This window comes from Lathamus discolor, chromosome Z (assembly GCF_037157495.1).
Source record: "Lathamus discolor isolate bLatDis1 chromosome Z, bLatDis1.hap1, whole genome shotgun sequence".
Lineage (NCBI taxonomy): Eukaryota > Metazoa > Chordata > Aves > Psittaciformes > Psittacidae > Lathamus > Lathamus discolor.
This window is the reverse complement of record NC_088909.1, coordinates 19,645,089-19,661,002: the sequence shown is the minus strand read 5'-3', so window position 1 is coordinate 19,661,002 and position 15,914 is coordinate 19,645,089. Positions and strand designations below refer to the sequence as shown.

Below are 15,914 nucleotides of genomic sequence, written 5' to 3'. Positions count from 1 at the left end.
AACAAAGGCTCATGAAGAGATACTGATTTTAAGCACAAATAGCAGAAAAATGCTAACATGCTAAACTCCTAATTACAACTTTACAAAATACACTGTTGAATGGTTATATATCTTTATAGATAAAATGGATTTTAAAACAGTTGTGAAATAATAGCTGTAGTTATAATTAAATTTATTTTTTATTTAAACAGTGTCATTAGTTAATTCCATCATTTAAATAATCTAAATATGTATTTCTCAAACAAAAATACAGTTTTAAGATGTATTTTGTAACTATCGTAGGAACTGATATTCTTAAGAATGGTTGAAAAAGACCCCATAAACCTGAGAACGTAATTAACATATACTTAGTGTACCAGATACCTCGCTAACATGCCTGAATTACACATAAAAGTAAATAGGTAATTTTAGAGCACAAGTGAGAAAAATTATTTTAAATCGTGTAAACTAATGGAAGTTGGCTTTGCCAGCATACACATTAGCTTCAGGAAGTATATATTAATAGCTGTATCTCTTGAAAGACTCCAGATATCTGACTGCACATCCTTCAAGCAGTACTACAGGGCCTAACCCCATTACTGGGACCTTGTGAACTCTGACTGCTCTAAACAGGTATGAATTTCTGAGAAGAAAGTACATGACAGGCAAAGGAGTAGGTTTGGTTTGGTTTTTTTTTTTTTTAATCTTCTTTGTATCTAAATTTGTTTTGGATTGGGTTTTTTTAAACATTTTGTGGGGGGAGGAATGTGTAAAACCTGTTCTACAATCTCACTCTCCTCCATGTCATCTCTAGTGTTCCTTAAAGGGCAGCTTCTGAGATTCATCATCACTCTTAAAAAGAAGTAGAACGCAAACTGTTCTGTAAAAAGCATTAACAAAAAAATACCAGGCTGCAACCACAGCACAGTAGTTTATTGCTCTGAATTCAGCTGTTCAAGTAGACAAGCTTAAGTAAGTTGTTTTACAAACCATTCAAAACCAGTCTTGTCTACCTGTCAAAGGTACAAAACTACCCAAATAATTTTCAAATGTCTACTTTAAAACAAAAAAAATTAAAAAGCAACTGTTTAACTTTTTATTCAATACCTGGTGTGTAAGTAAAACGTTGAGACTGGCTTTTTTTCCTCTTGCCATTGCACAGATAAAACTGCACCTGAACTGCGGCTGTAATGGCTTTGTTATGGTATGGAGGAACTTCAAGTATGATGTTTGCCTGCATGAAAGTTGAAACAAAAATGTTTTACATATCAAATGCAAATGAAACTGCTATTAATTACAGAAAAACTAGAACACTTATTGCAAAACTAGAGCACACTGACATTCTGAAATTGGTAAACTGCAAGCTCATGTGCATTACACAGTAAAACAGTACTATAAATGAACTTGCATCTGGAGACGTTTTTTCTTCTTTTAAACACAAGTGTTCTGAAAGTAATACTTCTAATTAAAACAGACACATCATCTAAAGGATGCTTTATCTGCCAGAACATAAAAAACTCCAGCAGTCAAAAAACTGCATTTTGGATAATTTAGCTTTGAGAAAAATTTCAACGCACTGGAAATTATTTGTCATATTAGCAAAATTATAATCTGTTTTCTTTTTCAATTTCTTTTTTCACTGCATTCACAACCAGGATGCTATTTCCAGTTCCTTCACAGCATCATCTTAATGGCTACTTTATAGTATTAAGCCAGTTTGGAAGTCTCCAGTTGTCTGCCTGAAACAGCTAGTGATCTACTTCACTAAATGAAGTCTAAATTCCAGAACAACAATGAAGATGTCTAGCTTCTCACTTTAAAACAAGAAGCTTTCTAAAGTAAGAAAAACTGTTTCTCACCCCTTGACACTTTTCCCTCATTATTTTCCCTTCTACCTCCCACTGAGGTCGTCCATCTGTTGAGAGAAATGTATAAGCAATTTAAGCAAAAAGCTTTTTCTGAAATACTTTAATACTTAACCTTAAAAATACTTCAATAATTCATACAAAACTGCATTTATTTTTAGTCATAAAGAGGCCATTCAACTGACAGAGATACTGTAAACAAAGTGTGAAGTATAGAGACGCTTGAGCAATTCTACGACGTCCACAAGTTGACTGCTGCACAGGATTCTGCATTTGAACAGAAGCTGCTGCTTGCATTAAGTTAGAGTCAATTCCAAAGGAGGCAGCATGCACTGTAAGTGTACAGAGATACTTTTTTATCCCATTTTTTTAAAAACCTTTCTGAAAGGTAGCTAAACTACTGCTAACTCCTGAGATTATCCAAACATGCTGATGACTTCTAAGTGAAGTCACCATGTGAAAGATAACACGGACCTACATGCACATACCCACAGGTTATACATGTAAAATAAACAGTCTCCCCTGACCTGAAAGACCTGTGGCTCAAACACTGGGCAATCGGTCTGTGTTGTGAGATGTGAGGGAAGTAAACTGACCAGTGACGCTCTCTCTGGTCTGACTTTGCATTACCCCTCAGCCTGAATGTAATGCTCAGCACTCTTGTCACTGGTTTTTGGACAAGTTTGTCAGGCAACTTAGAGCAGTACCTATTTAACAGGCATTCATGTTGTTTGCTCAAATACATCATTACCTAAACCTCCCAGTTACCTTATATTAGCTAATTAAAAAAGATCCAGCTCTTTTACATATATATTTAAAGAAACAATGTAGAAGAATCAGACATGGTTGCCAAGTTTTCTTTTTAAGGATTCATTTTGCTACTGTTTTCCCAGAAGTTCAAATCAAGTATTCAAGTCACAGCAATGATAATTTAAGTTGCTCAAATTTTATCCTCTCTATATTAAAGGGACAATCAGGGAAGAAAAGGAGCTCTATGTATTAAGGCAGTTAGTCACAAGTGTTTGACAATTTTGCATGCATTTTAGTATAAGTAAGAAATATTAAGATCAAGTGTATATCCCAGAAGAGCTAAAGAACCAGGAAGGAATGCTGAATAACAGAACACCTTTTGAGTAATATGTATGCACGTAGCTGAGTGCATATATAATACAAAACAAAGATAAGAAAACTTTCAATACATTCATAGAATTATAGAATCATAGAACAGTTAGGGTTGGAAAGGACCTTAAGATCATCTAGTTCCACCCCCCCCGCCATAAGCAGGAACACCTCACACTAAACCATGTCACCCAAACCTCTGTCCGACCTGGCCTTGAACACCACCAGGGATGGAGCATTCACAACCTCCCTGGGAAACCCATTCCAGTGCCTCACCCACCCGCACAGTAAAAACCTTCCTCCTTATATCCAATCTAAACTTCCCTGTTAAAGTTTTAACCCATTACCCCTTGTCCTGTCACTGCAGTCCCTAATGAAGAGTCCCTCCCCAGCATCCTTGTAGGCCATCTTCAGATACTGGAAGGCTGCTATGAGGTCTCCACGCAGCCTTCTCTTCTCCAGGCTGAACAGCCCCAACTTCCTCAGCCTGTCTTCATACGGGAGGTGCTCCAGTCCCCTGAACATCCTCGTGGCCCTTCTCTGGACTTGTTCCAGCAGTTCCATGTCCTTTCTATGTTGAGGACACCAGAACTGCACACAATATTCCAGGTGAGGTCTCAGGAGAGCAGACTAGAGGAGTAGGATCACCTCCTTCGACCTGCTGGTCACGCTCCTTTTGATGGAGCCCAGGATACGGTTGGCTTTCTGGGCTGCGAGCGCACACTGCAGCCGGCTCATGTTCATTTTCTCATCAACCAACACCCCCAAGTCCTTCTCCACAGGGCTGCTCTGAATCTCTTCTCTGCCCAGCCTGTAGCTGTGTCTGGGATTGCTCTGACCCAGAGGTAGGACCTTGCTCTTGGCATGGTTAAACTTCATGAGGTTGGCATCAGCCCACCTCACAAGCGTGTCAAGGTCCCTCTGGATGGCATCCCTTCCCTCCAGCAGATCAACCAAACCACATAGCTTGGTGTCATCGGCAAACTTGCTGGGGGCGCACTAAGCCCCACTGTCCATGTCACCGACAAAGATGTCGAACAAGACCGGTTCCAACACAGACCCCTGAGGGACACTACTCGTTACTGGTCTCCAGCTGAACATCGAGCCATTGATCACAATTATATCCGGTTGTAGTAAACTAAAAATTAAAGTATTTAACAGGGTTTTTTTTTTTGGTTTTAAATTCCCTAGTTTATGTAGCTGCACTATTATAAAAGTGATAGAAAAAGAATATGGATTTAGGGGGAATAACCCCCAGCTTTCTTCAAACCTGTACATGTATTTAAAAAAAGATGTTTTAGAAATACTCATCCAAAATCCACAAGTTTCTTGCTTGCTTTGGCGATTCTGTGTCCTATATGTTCAAGTGAAAAATTTAATATTGGTTTTTCATTTCATGAGGTCAGCATGAAGCAGTTAAATTTTTTTGTTGCTTTCACTGCATGAAGGACACACTATGTCTTTAGTACAACTGAACTGAAATATGTGCCTGCAATATCATTGTGAACTCTACTGTGCTAATACACAAGTGTAACTGCTGCAATTCTCACCTATGACTACATGCTGCCATGCTGCCTGGAAGACTGAACTTGGATTCCAGAAAATGTGAATCATGTAATAAACTAACTAACATTTCTGAGTCTGTCTTTGTTCAGCATCTTCATCGCTGACATGGACAGTGGGATTGAGTGCACCCTCAGCAAGTTTGCCGATGACACCAAGCTGTGTGGTTCGGTTGATCTGCTGGAGGGAAGGAATGCCATCCAGAGCGATCTTGACACGCTTGTGAGGTGGGCTGATGCCAACCTTATGAAGTTTAACCATGACAAGAGCAAGGTCCTACCTCTGTGTCAGAGCAATCCCAGACACAGCTACAGGCTGGGCAAAGAAGAGATTCAGAGCGGCCCTGCAGAGAAGGACTTGGGGGTGCTGGTTGATAAGAAACTGAACATGAGCCGGCTGCAGTGTGCGCTCGCAGCCCAGAAAGCCAACCGTATCCTGGGCTGCATCAAAAGGAGCGTGACCAGCAGGTCGAAGGAGGTGATCCTGCTCCTCTACTCTGCTCTCCTGAGACCTCACCTGGAATATTGTGTGCAGTTCTGGTGTCCTCAACATAAAAAGGACATGGAACTGCTGGAACAAGTCCAGAGAAGGGCCACGAGGATGTTCAGGGGACTGGAGCACCTCCCGTATGAAGACAGGCTGAGGAAGTTGGGGCTGTTCAGCCTGGAGAAGAGAAGGCTGCGTGGAGACCTCATAGCAGCCTTCCAGTATCTGAAGATGGCCTACAAGGATGCTGGGGAGGGACTCTTCATTAGGGACTGCAGTGACAGGACAAGGGGTAATGGGTTAAAACTTTAACAGGGAAGTTTAGATTGGATATAAGGAGGAAGGTTTTTACTGTGCGGGTGGGTGAGGCACTGGAATGGGTTTCCCAGGGAGGTTGTGAATGCTCCATCCCTGGTGGTGTTCAAGGCCAGGTCGGACAGAGGTTTGGGTGACATGGTTTAGTGTGAGGTGTCCCTGCCCATGGTGGGGGGGTTGGAGCTAGATGATCTTAAGGTCCTTTCCAACCCTAACTATTCTATGATTTTATGATTTCTTGCCAACTAAATAACTGATGGGTGTCAAACTCACACGTTTAACACACATACAAGAACTCACTACTGTGCACACTACTGCTTACTTATTTTACCTACATGCACACTTGTCTGTTTGCAAACTGGACACAGACATAGCTGAAGGATACACTGCACCCCAAATCTGAGCCAAATCTTGAAACTTGTTAACAAATGCAGCCCTGAAGAATAACAGAAAATCTTATGCAAATATATGGGGGGGGTGGTGTGGGGTGTGGAAATCAGTAGTACTTTCTAACTAATATTACATTAGCTTAGGAGTAGGTCAGTTCCTATGCAGCAATTAAATAAGATGTAACATATCATCAATGCCAAACAGTACATTTCCTTTCAATTTTTTTCTTTTTTTTTTTTTTTTTTTAATGAGAAAATGCACAATAAGATCTGTTAACAGCATCTTTTAAATACACACAATTCCAAGTTAGGTAATTGGTAACTGTCTTCCTGAATCACAAGTACAACTTCATTAATAATTGCCAACCAGCATACAGATCAATGGCCAACCTCAAGTTTCAGATTACTCCTTGTGACTGGTTTTTTTACTTTTAGAAACATCCTTGCTTCCTAAAATCAAGCTCAGGCTTGTGCTTTTGGCTTTGTTTTGAAGCGAAAAAAAAAGAGTACTTACCTTGTCCTTTTTCAAAAAATATAATTTTGGATTCTGGAAGAAAATTGGATCCTGTCACCACCATTTCATGGCCTCCATTTACTGAGCAACTGTTGATGCTGTACTTCTCAATCTGAGGGAGTTCTTGAGCAGATCGCTGAGCTTTAAAAAATGACAAAGGGAAAAAAAATTATTATTTTCAATTTTAATCATAGTGACATGTCTTTTATGATCCTAACTTGAAGAATCAGGGATGAAACCAAACCTACCATCTATTTACTTATATAAATAATGTTTTTGTATGATTTATCTTTGTTTTTAAAATTGTGTTGAAATTATATAAATATAGAAAAGGAACACCAAGAAGCCATGAATCCCAACAGTCTCTAGTGTTACAGCAAATTAAATATTTAGTTTAGGAATATTGGTTTAAAAATTACTTCAGTATTTTATGAAGAAAATTAATTCTAGGAGAAATTCAGGTTGTTTAAGGTCACGTTTTGTTTCCTCAGTGTCAGCATTAAACAAATGAACTCTTTAGAAGTTCAGCTGTGCATTAGGTAATACTGTATAAAGACTAGTAATGGTATAGACTCATTTAAATGAAACGGTATTAGCTCTTCTTGAAATGAATATTTATTTTATTTATTTTCATTGAGATGTATCAGCTGCCTCTGTCCATATTGACGAACCACTGAAGCTGCTAGCTGCATGACTGTAGTATTAGGTTTAAAACCTGTAACGCTGGTTTTCCTCCAAATCTTCAAGCTGCCACTTAGCAAGTCCCATCTTTATAAAAAGCTATATTAGGTTTTGGTAACTTAGCTCTTTACACACAATGCTTTTTACACACACTTGTTATATATAATTCTGACAATAAATATTATCAGAATGACAATACTACTAACACATGCAGAAAACATGAGTATAAATGATGTATAGTTAAAGCAATCTTACAGCATTCAACAGGTATGGAAGCAGTCTGCAGGGATAAGACTTTCCCGCTAGGTTGTGGGATGTGAACACGAAACACAAGCCGCACTCTGGTATTCTTTCTTCCAATATCTGTCTCTCCTTTACGGAGCTCTATATCTGAATTGCGAAGTTTCAAAATACCAGCACAATCGATACTGGAGGTAGGTGAGGATGGATGGAGCAGAAGAAAAACAGAAGAAAATTAATCAAACTATTGCCAAAGTACACTCTGTAAACCTTTCTTTTGTTTAAGAATGAACAGCATTCTGTTTTACCCCATGTTATGCTATTTTAAATGTTATTTTAAATGTCTGAGATTAAAAGATCTGCTAGTGTCAAAAATGGCAGCAAGTACTCTGTTGAAACACTGTCTTATAAATAACTAGCTGCTGTTTTTTTGAACCTTTGAAATATTATTAATAATGATTCTGTGATTCTGTGATTCTGTGTTTCTGGAAACCAGGCGAGTCTTCCGACCAATGTTCTATCCACTCCAACTTGTTCTGCTTCCGAAGCAAGTGCAGGCATGCAAGCTCCTAATATTCTTCCTTCAAACTTTCATGTGAAAAAAGTCTTTTGATCATCATAGAAAATGAGCATAGAGGAAAAGAAGCAGAGTGAATGTTTTCGGATTTTTAGGTTTTTTTTTTTTTTTTTTTTTTTTGGTCTAAGCTTGTTGTTCCATCTTTAACAGAAGCACTTCAAAATCATCTTTCACCAATACAACTTGAACATACAACCAAGTTATTTTAGTCAAAGATAATACACAATGTGAATATTTTTATTAAAAGGCGGGATACACCAGTCCCAGAGAAGAAAAAGGGTTTTGGGGCAGGAGTTAGCAGGGCTTATTGACAGGGCTTTAAACTAGTTATGAAGGGGGGAGGGGATTTAACTGGGCCTGTTGGGGACAAGCCCAAGAGGAACATGCTAGGGATTGAAGGATGGCGGGCTAAGGAGGACTATCAATCTCTTGTTTCACTTGTGGGAAAGGATAGCTTTTTAGACCCTGTCCCGCAGGGGAAAAAGGGTACTAGGACTGGCTCCCTGAAATGCCTGTACACCAATGCACGCAGCATGGGGAATAAACAGGAGGAGTTACAAGTCTGTGTGCAGGCTAAAGGTTATGATCTAGTGGCAATTACAGAGACATGGTGGGACAGTTCACATGACTGGAATGTGGTCATGGATGGCTATGTCCTTTTTAGGAAAGATAGGTCAGCGAAGCGAGGTGGTGGAGTTGCTCTTTACGTGAGAGAGCAACTAGAATGTATTGAGTTCTGTCCGGGGTCGGATGAGGAGCAAGTGGAATGTCTGTGGGTACGAATCAAGGGACAGACTGGCACGGGTGATACAGTTGTGGGGGTCTATTACAGACCTCCTGATCAGGACAAAGGAGTTGATGAGGCTTTCTACAGGCAACTGGAAGTAGCCTCGCGACTACATGCCTTAGTCGTCGTGGGGGACTTTAACTACCCCGATATTTGCTGGAAGACTCACACAGCCAGTCATTCACAGTCTAGGAGGCTCCTCGAGTGCACTGATGATAATTTCTTAATGCAAATGGTGGACGTACCAACTAGGAGAGCAGCGCTGCTAGATTTAGTACTCGCCAACAAGGAGGGTTTGGTCAAAGTGGTAACAGTCAATGGCAGCCTTGGCTGCAGTGACCATGAGATGGTGGAGTTTAGGATCCTGTGTGGGAGGAATAGAATACCTAGCAAAGCCACAGTTCTGGATTTCCGAAGGGCCAACTTTGGCCTCTTCAGTCAACTACTAAGGGAAGTCTCATGGGAAAGTGTACTAGGCGGTAAAGGGGCTCAAGATAGTTGGTTAGCATTCAAGGACTGCTTCTTCCAAGCTCAGGATCGGAGCGTCCCAATGAGTAGGAAATCAAGGAAGGGGTCTAGGAGACCGGCGTGGTTAAACAAGGAGCTGCTGGGCAAACTCAAGTGGAAAAGGAGAATCTATGGATTACGTAAGGCTGGCCGCTTGGGAGGAATATAGGACAGTTGTTAGAGGATGCAGGGAGGCAATTAGGACAGCTAAGGCCGCCTTGGAACTCAATCTTGCTAGTCGGGTTAAAGACAATAGAAAGGGCTTCTTCAAATACATAGCAAATAAAACTAACACAAGAGGCAATATAGGCCCACTGCTGAACGAAGTGGGTGCCCTGAAGACAGAGGATATAAAGAAGGCAGAGGTGCTGAATGCCTTCTTTGCCTCTGTCTTTACTCATGCAGACTCTCCCCGAGGGCCCCGGATTTCTATAGCCCCAGAAGGAGTCAGGACAAAGGAGGAGTTTGCTTTGGTAGATGAGGATTGGGTTAGGGATCAGCTATGCAATCTGGACATCTGTAAATCGATGGGTCCGGATGGAATGCACCCACGGGTGCTGAGGGAGCTGGCGGAGGTCATTGCTAGGCCACTCTCCATCATCTTTGGTAAGTCGTGGGAAACGGGCGAGGTGCCTGAGGATTGGCGGATGGCAAAGGTCACACCAATCTATAAGAAGGGCAAGAAGGAGGACCTGGGTAATTATAGACCAGTCAGCCTTACCTCCATCCCTGGAAAGGTGATGGAACAACTTATTCTTGACTCCATCACTAGGCATATCAAGGACGAGGGGGTCATTAAGAACAGCCAACATGGTTTTATGAGGGGGAAGTCATGTATGACCAACCTTATAGCCTTCTATGAGGAAGTGACTAGGTGGAGGGATGATGGTAGAGCGGTAGATGTAGTTTTTCTTGATTTCAGTAAGGCATTTGATACTGTCTCCCACAGCATCCTCATAGATAAGCTAAGGAAGTGTGGGCTTGACAATCAAGTAGTGAGGTGGATCGAGAACTGGTTGAAAGGAAGAAGGCAGAGAGTTGTGGTCAATGGCGCAGAATCTAGCTGGAGGTCTGTGACTAGTGGAGTTCCTCAGGGGTCGGTGCTGGGACCGGTGCTGTTTAATATTTTCATCAATGACCTGGATGAGGGAACTGAGTGCACCCTCAGCAAGTTTGCTGATGACACAAAACTGGGAGGAGTGGCTGACACACCAGAGGACTGTGCTGCCATTCAGCGAGACCTGGACAGGCTGGAGAGTTGGGCGGGGAGAAACTTGATGAAATTTAACAAGGGCAAGTGTAGAGTCTTGCATCTGGGGAAGAACAACCCCATGTACCAGTACAGGTTGGGGGTTGACCTGCTGGAAAGTAGCGAAGGGGAAAGGGACCTAGGGGTCCTGGTGGATAGGAGGATAACCATGAGCCAGCAATGTGCTCTTGTGGCCAAGGCGGCAAATGGCATCTTAGGGTGCATTAGAAAGGGAGTGGTTAGTAGGTCAAGAGAGGTTCTCCTCCCCCTCTACTCAGCCTTGGTGAGGCCGCATCTGGAATATTGCGTCCAGTTCTGGGCCCCTCTGTTCAAGAAGGACAGGGAATTGCTTGAAGGAGTCCAGCGCAGAGCCACAAAGATGATTAAGGGAGTGGAACATCTCCCTTATGAGGAGAGGCTGAGGGAGCTGGGTCTCTTTAGCTTGGAGAAGAGGAGACTGAGGGGTGACCTCATCAATGTTTACAAATATGTAAAGGGTAGTTGTCAGGATGATGGAGCTAGGCTTTTTTCAGTGATATCCAGTGATAGGACAAGGGGCAATGGGTGTAAACTGGAGCATAGGAAGTTCCACGTTAACATCAGGAAGAACTTCTTTACTGTAAGAGTGACAGAGCACTGGAACAGGTTGCCCAGGGGGGTTGTAGAGTCTCCTACACTGGAGATATTCAAGGCCCGCCTGGACAAGTTCCTGCGTGATGTACTGTAGGTTACCCTGCTCTTGCAGGGGGGTTGGACTAGATGATCTTTTGAGGTCCCTTCCAACCCTTGGGATTCTGTGATTATGCTGCTATTGCACATTGTTCAACCTTTGTAGTAAATCATTTAACATAATGAACATCATCAACAATAGGAGCAAGAGAACTATATTTAATTCTGCCTTAGGAAGGACTAGAGAATGACAAAGCATAGCTGCCAAATCGCAGCTACTATTCGACATAGTTCTTGGTTATTCATATGACACACACATAGTTTAATCAAGTAACACCTATAGACAAACTGGTGAGGAGTGTTCTCTTGCACATCACCGTGGCTTCATAGCCTTCAACAGAACTAGCATGAAGTCTGCATCTAGGAAAATGGAAACTGACTTCAGAAGTCTAGATAAGAAATAGATGTGCTATATAAACAAATAATTGTGCTTTGCTCTGTTCACTGACCCTTCAGATAGAATGAAGCTATTTAATTGTTGCTGTAACTTGCCATTAAACTATTATTTGGCACATCTGATCCAGCAAGACCTGAAAAGTCAGATTAATGTAACTGCTAAAAATAAAATAATCAAAACAAGGAGAAGGCCTACTATGATACCACAAGTTAAAAATCGCCACATTCAGTCAAGGAACAAATAGCTAAGTTGTATATGACAGTATTTTCATAGAAAAAAAGTCTTCTGTCTTTGTAAAATCAAACAACCTCCACTGCCATCAACCCACATTCAATCTACAAATGTGGAGTCAGATGTATGTATAGATTGTACAGAGAAAAATAATCCCAGAAGTGCTCATCTATCTCCCTGTCAATCTTACGAGCTTCCGTCTGTCTCCTCCTTTTCTTTTGAGTACCTGAACACTGGCATGTTTAAAGAGATGTGTCTGTCTCAGTCATGAGCCATATTTGTGGAAAATACGATATTCTACAAGATTTTCTTTCGCCTTCGCACAAGTGAAAAAGGCACATACAACTACACAGCTAAGTTATGCTGTGACGTACCTGGCTGACATATTATTTTCAGGAAGAAGTGGTATTTCCAGAACTTTTGTGCTGGCAATTATTATCTCTTGACTGGCTGTTGCAACTGTTTTTCCAGTGATTCGGTGCACCTGGTAGAATGCGTGAGGTCTTAAGTACCGATCATCTGCTGTGCCGATGAACATCTGCAGGTTTACTGGCTTTTCGCTGTAACCCAGGAGCTGGTGAAAAAGTAGGTGTAATATTAAAATATTAGTTGACTCTTACTGCACTTGTATGTGCATAATATAAATACACAACTAGTATAAAGACTTATTAGTCAAAGAGTAGCATTTACTTACAAACTTCAATATCTTCAGAGAACTAAACACAGGCATCTGTCTGTCCTCCAGTACAACAACAATATCAACAACATTTACCAAAACAAACTAGTATCTAACTACCTTTTTACTTTTACATCTCTCAATTCTTATGTACAGGATTTCTACATCATAGCTATGCTATGTTATAGGTGTGTTTCTGATACTGTTTTTAATCAAAGCCAAATTACCAATTGTACTAAGACACACCTAGTTTCTAGAAATACAAAAAATATTTTCAAGTTTAGTTTTTCTACTACAGAATGCAGGAGTGAGTTTTATTAAGAGATTTGGTGTATGCAAATATATCATGTTAGGACACAGAAAATACAATTCATAAACAGGATATCATGTATGGTTTATTTCTGGCACACAAAATGTTTTAAAAACCAAAAGTTGATCAATTTTAATTCCTGCATCCTTCCTTTTCTTAAATATAAGGCTAACCACCAACTACAACTTCCAAAAAGTACTTTTTTTTAATACCAAATGAACATTTTCATATTTTCCAGGAGTCTGAATTATTTTAGGAGTTTAAAGAAAATTTGAAACATGGATTAGTTTAGCACTCACAGCAACCATCTTGTTTCAACTTCTCAACACCGACTCTACCGTCCATTTTCCTCAGAGTTAAAATTAAATCTTAATACACTGGAATACACCCTGAATGACATTCATTAAATGTGTTCACTCTAATACTGGGAATTATATAAATTACAAGCCTATTAAAAAATTTGAATAGCTTCCAAATAGGGTCACTGTGACAAAGCTAATTTCCCATTAAAGCTATCTTCCCCTTCCTTAACAATGGAGAAGCACACAATAGTTCCAAGAGATACTAGTGATATGGGAGAAAAAAAGAGGGTGAGGGGTAAGGACACTAACAAAACTAGGCTGGTGTGTCTGTAATCAGTGGGAAGCTGCCCTCTACACGAGCCTACACACAGCAGGAGTTTAATTTTGTGAAGAAAATCTACCCCATGCCAGCAGTTTAAATGGTATTGCCCATGAGGCTGTATGGGTATATGCATCATTCGAACTGTGCAAAGTCATGTCTGATACAGGTTTTGCTTCCATTTTTCCTTGGTGCTCACCCAGATATGCTATCACGGGAGATGTTTAGGGCTTGGTATATGCAAAGCACAACGGTGGGGGGAAGGAAGTCTTATAAAAAATGCCCACCCCACCGGCATGTATCAGTAGGTTATGTATCAGTAAGTTATGTATCAGTAAGTTATGTATCAGTAGGTTCACAAGTGCATTTCCGGTACAATGCTCTTGCAATATAAGCTCTTGAGCCTACTGACTGTCTCACATCACTGCAGTACATTAGCATACCAGAGTAAAGATGTGAAACTATGCTAGTACAGCTTCAGAATAAATAATAACACCCCCAACAAGACCCTGCACAGTAGCACTACCTTTAGTTACCCTCCTTTGGTTTATGTATCAGATTAAATCAAACAAGGAATCCAGCACCCCAAGAAAAAATATAACATAACAGAATACATTTTTATAATAATTGAGAAGAAACCTATGCATGTTATAGTACAGAAGCATATAAATAAGGCATCTCATAATTAAAAATTATCTATGATAACATCAGGACAAACCCCTGATATATGAAATTCATATATACTTAAAAGCTATAACAGTATAAAGCAGTCTCCAAAGAAAAAAGCCATACTATAGCTTACACTACAGCTTTGCCACAAATGAACTGCTGTAAAGGCTCTGCAATGAAGTCATATTAAAGGTACTATAATATATGGTGTGTATATATATAGCATATTCCAGTATCTATAGATGTATATATTATATGGGCAGACAGAGTAGTAATACATTGGCAAGGTAGCAGAGACTTCATAAATTTATACTTTGCATTACAGAGGAGTTACTGCATTTATTCAAAGTTTAAAATAAAAATTTATAAATGCATTCCATTTAAATACAGTTTTGTTCTAGTTAAAAAACACCCACAACTCATTGATTGCTCACCATTGACACTGGGGTGACACTTACTTATTATCTCATCTGGTTTATGCACAATTCCCTATGCTGAGCAGCCCAAACATTTAAGCCAGTAAAAAAATAATTTCTAACTGTTCTTCAACGAAAATACCTGCATAATTAACTTGAAAGAACCTAATGAAATCATGGTATCTGTACGTTTAGTTCACCTTTGTAAAGAATACACAGTGTATATAATAAGAACATAGTGTGTCCATATAGACCATAGGCAGTTAATAGCATTTACAACCCACTGGTAAGTGCTGCAGAATCACCACGAAGCAGATGCATTAAAATAAAGCTGCTGCAATATCAGTGTGCCCAAGGTACAGTCACGGGTCACTCACTGGAAGACAAAAACTTGAACTACTGGTTGAGCACTATGGATATTTTTTAGTATACCTTCCAGCACTTACTCTATTAATGTGCAATCCTAAAGCTGCACATTACGAAAAAAGAAAAAAAAGGCAACCCTTCCCCCCCCCCAAAAAAAAAAAGAAAAAATAATAAAAAAATCCATACTAATTTTACTTTAAAAGATATAAAACTTTCCCAGGAGTAACAGCCAGCCTTCTGCAGACGACTACCAAGTTACTGCACACTGTCACTACTGACCTCTAGAAACCTTCCTCTGTAACAGAACACTGATACACCACCCACAGCTCTGCTGAGGAAACTCAGCCAAGTTGTTTTTGTGTTTCTATATCGTTTCCATAGCAAAGGTCAGTGCATGCGTAAGTTAAACTAAAGCTGGAAGGCTAAAGACTGAAGGTCACCACAGGATAAGCCAAAAGGGCTTCATGCCAAAGTAGTTCCAGTCGTGTTACTATACTGCATACAGTAAGCTCACGCATGCATGTCAATACTTAGCTTACAAATTTTACCAAGGAACTACAAAGACAGTAAACTGGTGAGAGAATTTTTGGATCACCAATAAGCTGTATTTTATATTACAAAAACATTCAGAAATTCTTATTGCACATATGGAAAACATTAAAAAAATGTGTAACGCTAGAGACTATATAGAATAATTCTACCACTGAAGACCACATTTAATCCTGGAACTTTGCAGCAGTTGGGAGAACATTTTTGTTGCTGAGGAAAGCAAATATGTCTTATTTGCTAAATGGGAGGCATCAGCCTGGAAAAACAGTTATCATTTTTCCCAATTAGATGAAGATTATGGCTCAGATCTCACCAGTTCCATGCTCTGATCTAAAGGAAAGCTTGCAACACTCCACAAGCTTATGAGAAGACATTTCTTAGTCTCTAATACTTAGAAGCTTCACCTCCCCCATCTACTCTTTTAAAAAGTTCAGAAGATTCTGTCTATATTTTCCATTTATTGCTACAGGACACGTATCACCAATCTTGATTCAACTGTAAATGCTCTTTATTCACAACTTATTATTTCTTAAGACATGCAACAAGATTTAGGAAAAAAACCCAACAGAAAATACACACTTTACAGTAAAGAGGTCTTTAGCAGAAAATACTAGTATAATTTGAAATAGTCTGTTTTCAAAACCCATACCCCCTTTGCTTATTTAAAAAGCCCAATGCC

At 40.0% G+C, this 15,914-nt stretch overlaps 1 protein-coding gene across 2 annotated transcripts in view; it reads right to left on the bottom strand.

Moving 5' to 3' along the window:
- NFATC3 (nuclear factor of activated T cells 3) overlaps positions 1-15,914 on the bottom strand; it is a 76,647-nt gene that overhangs the window by 24,211 nt on the left and 36,522 nt on the right. For both annotated transcript variants that reach the window (XM_065662238.1, XM_065662239.1), the window contains exons 4-8: positions 12,003-12,202; positions 7,167-7,339; positions 6,231-6,371; positions 1,839-1,894; positions 1,087-1,213 (exon numbers count right to left, since the gene is read on the bottom strand). In XM_065662238.1, coding sequence (XP_065518310.1) covers positions 1,087-1,213; positions 1,839-1,894; positions 6,231-6,371; positions 7,167-7,339; positions 12,003-12,202 — 697 coding nt within the window. The remainder of the gene's footprint in view (positions 1-1,086; positions 1,214-1,838; positions 1,895-6,230; positions 6,372-7,166; positions 7,340-12,002; positions 12,203-15,914) is intronic.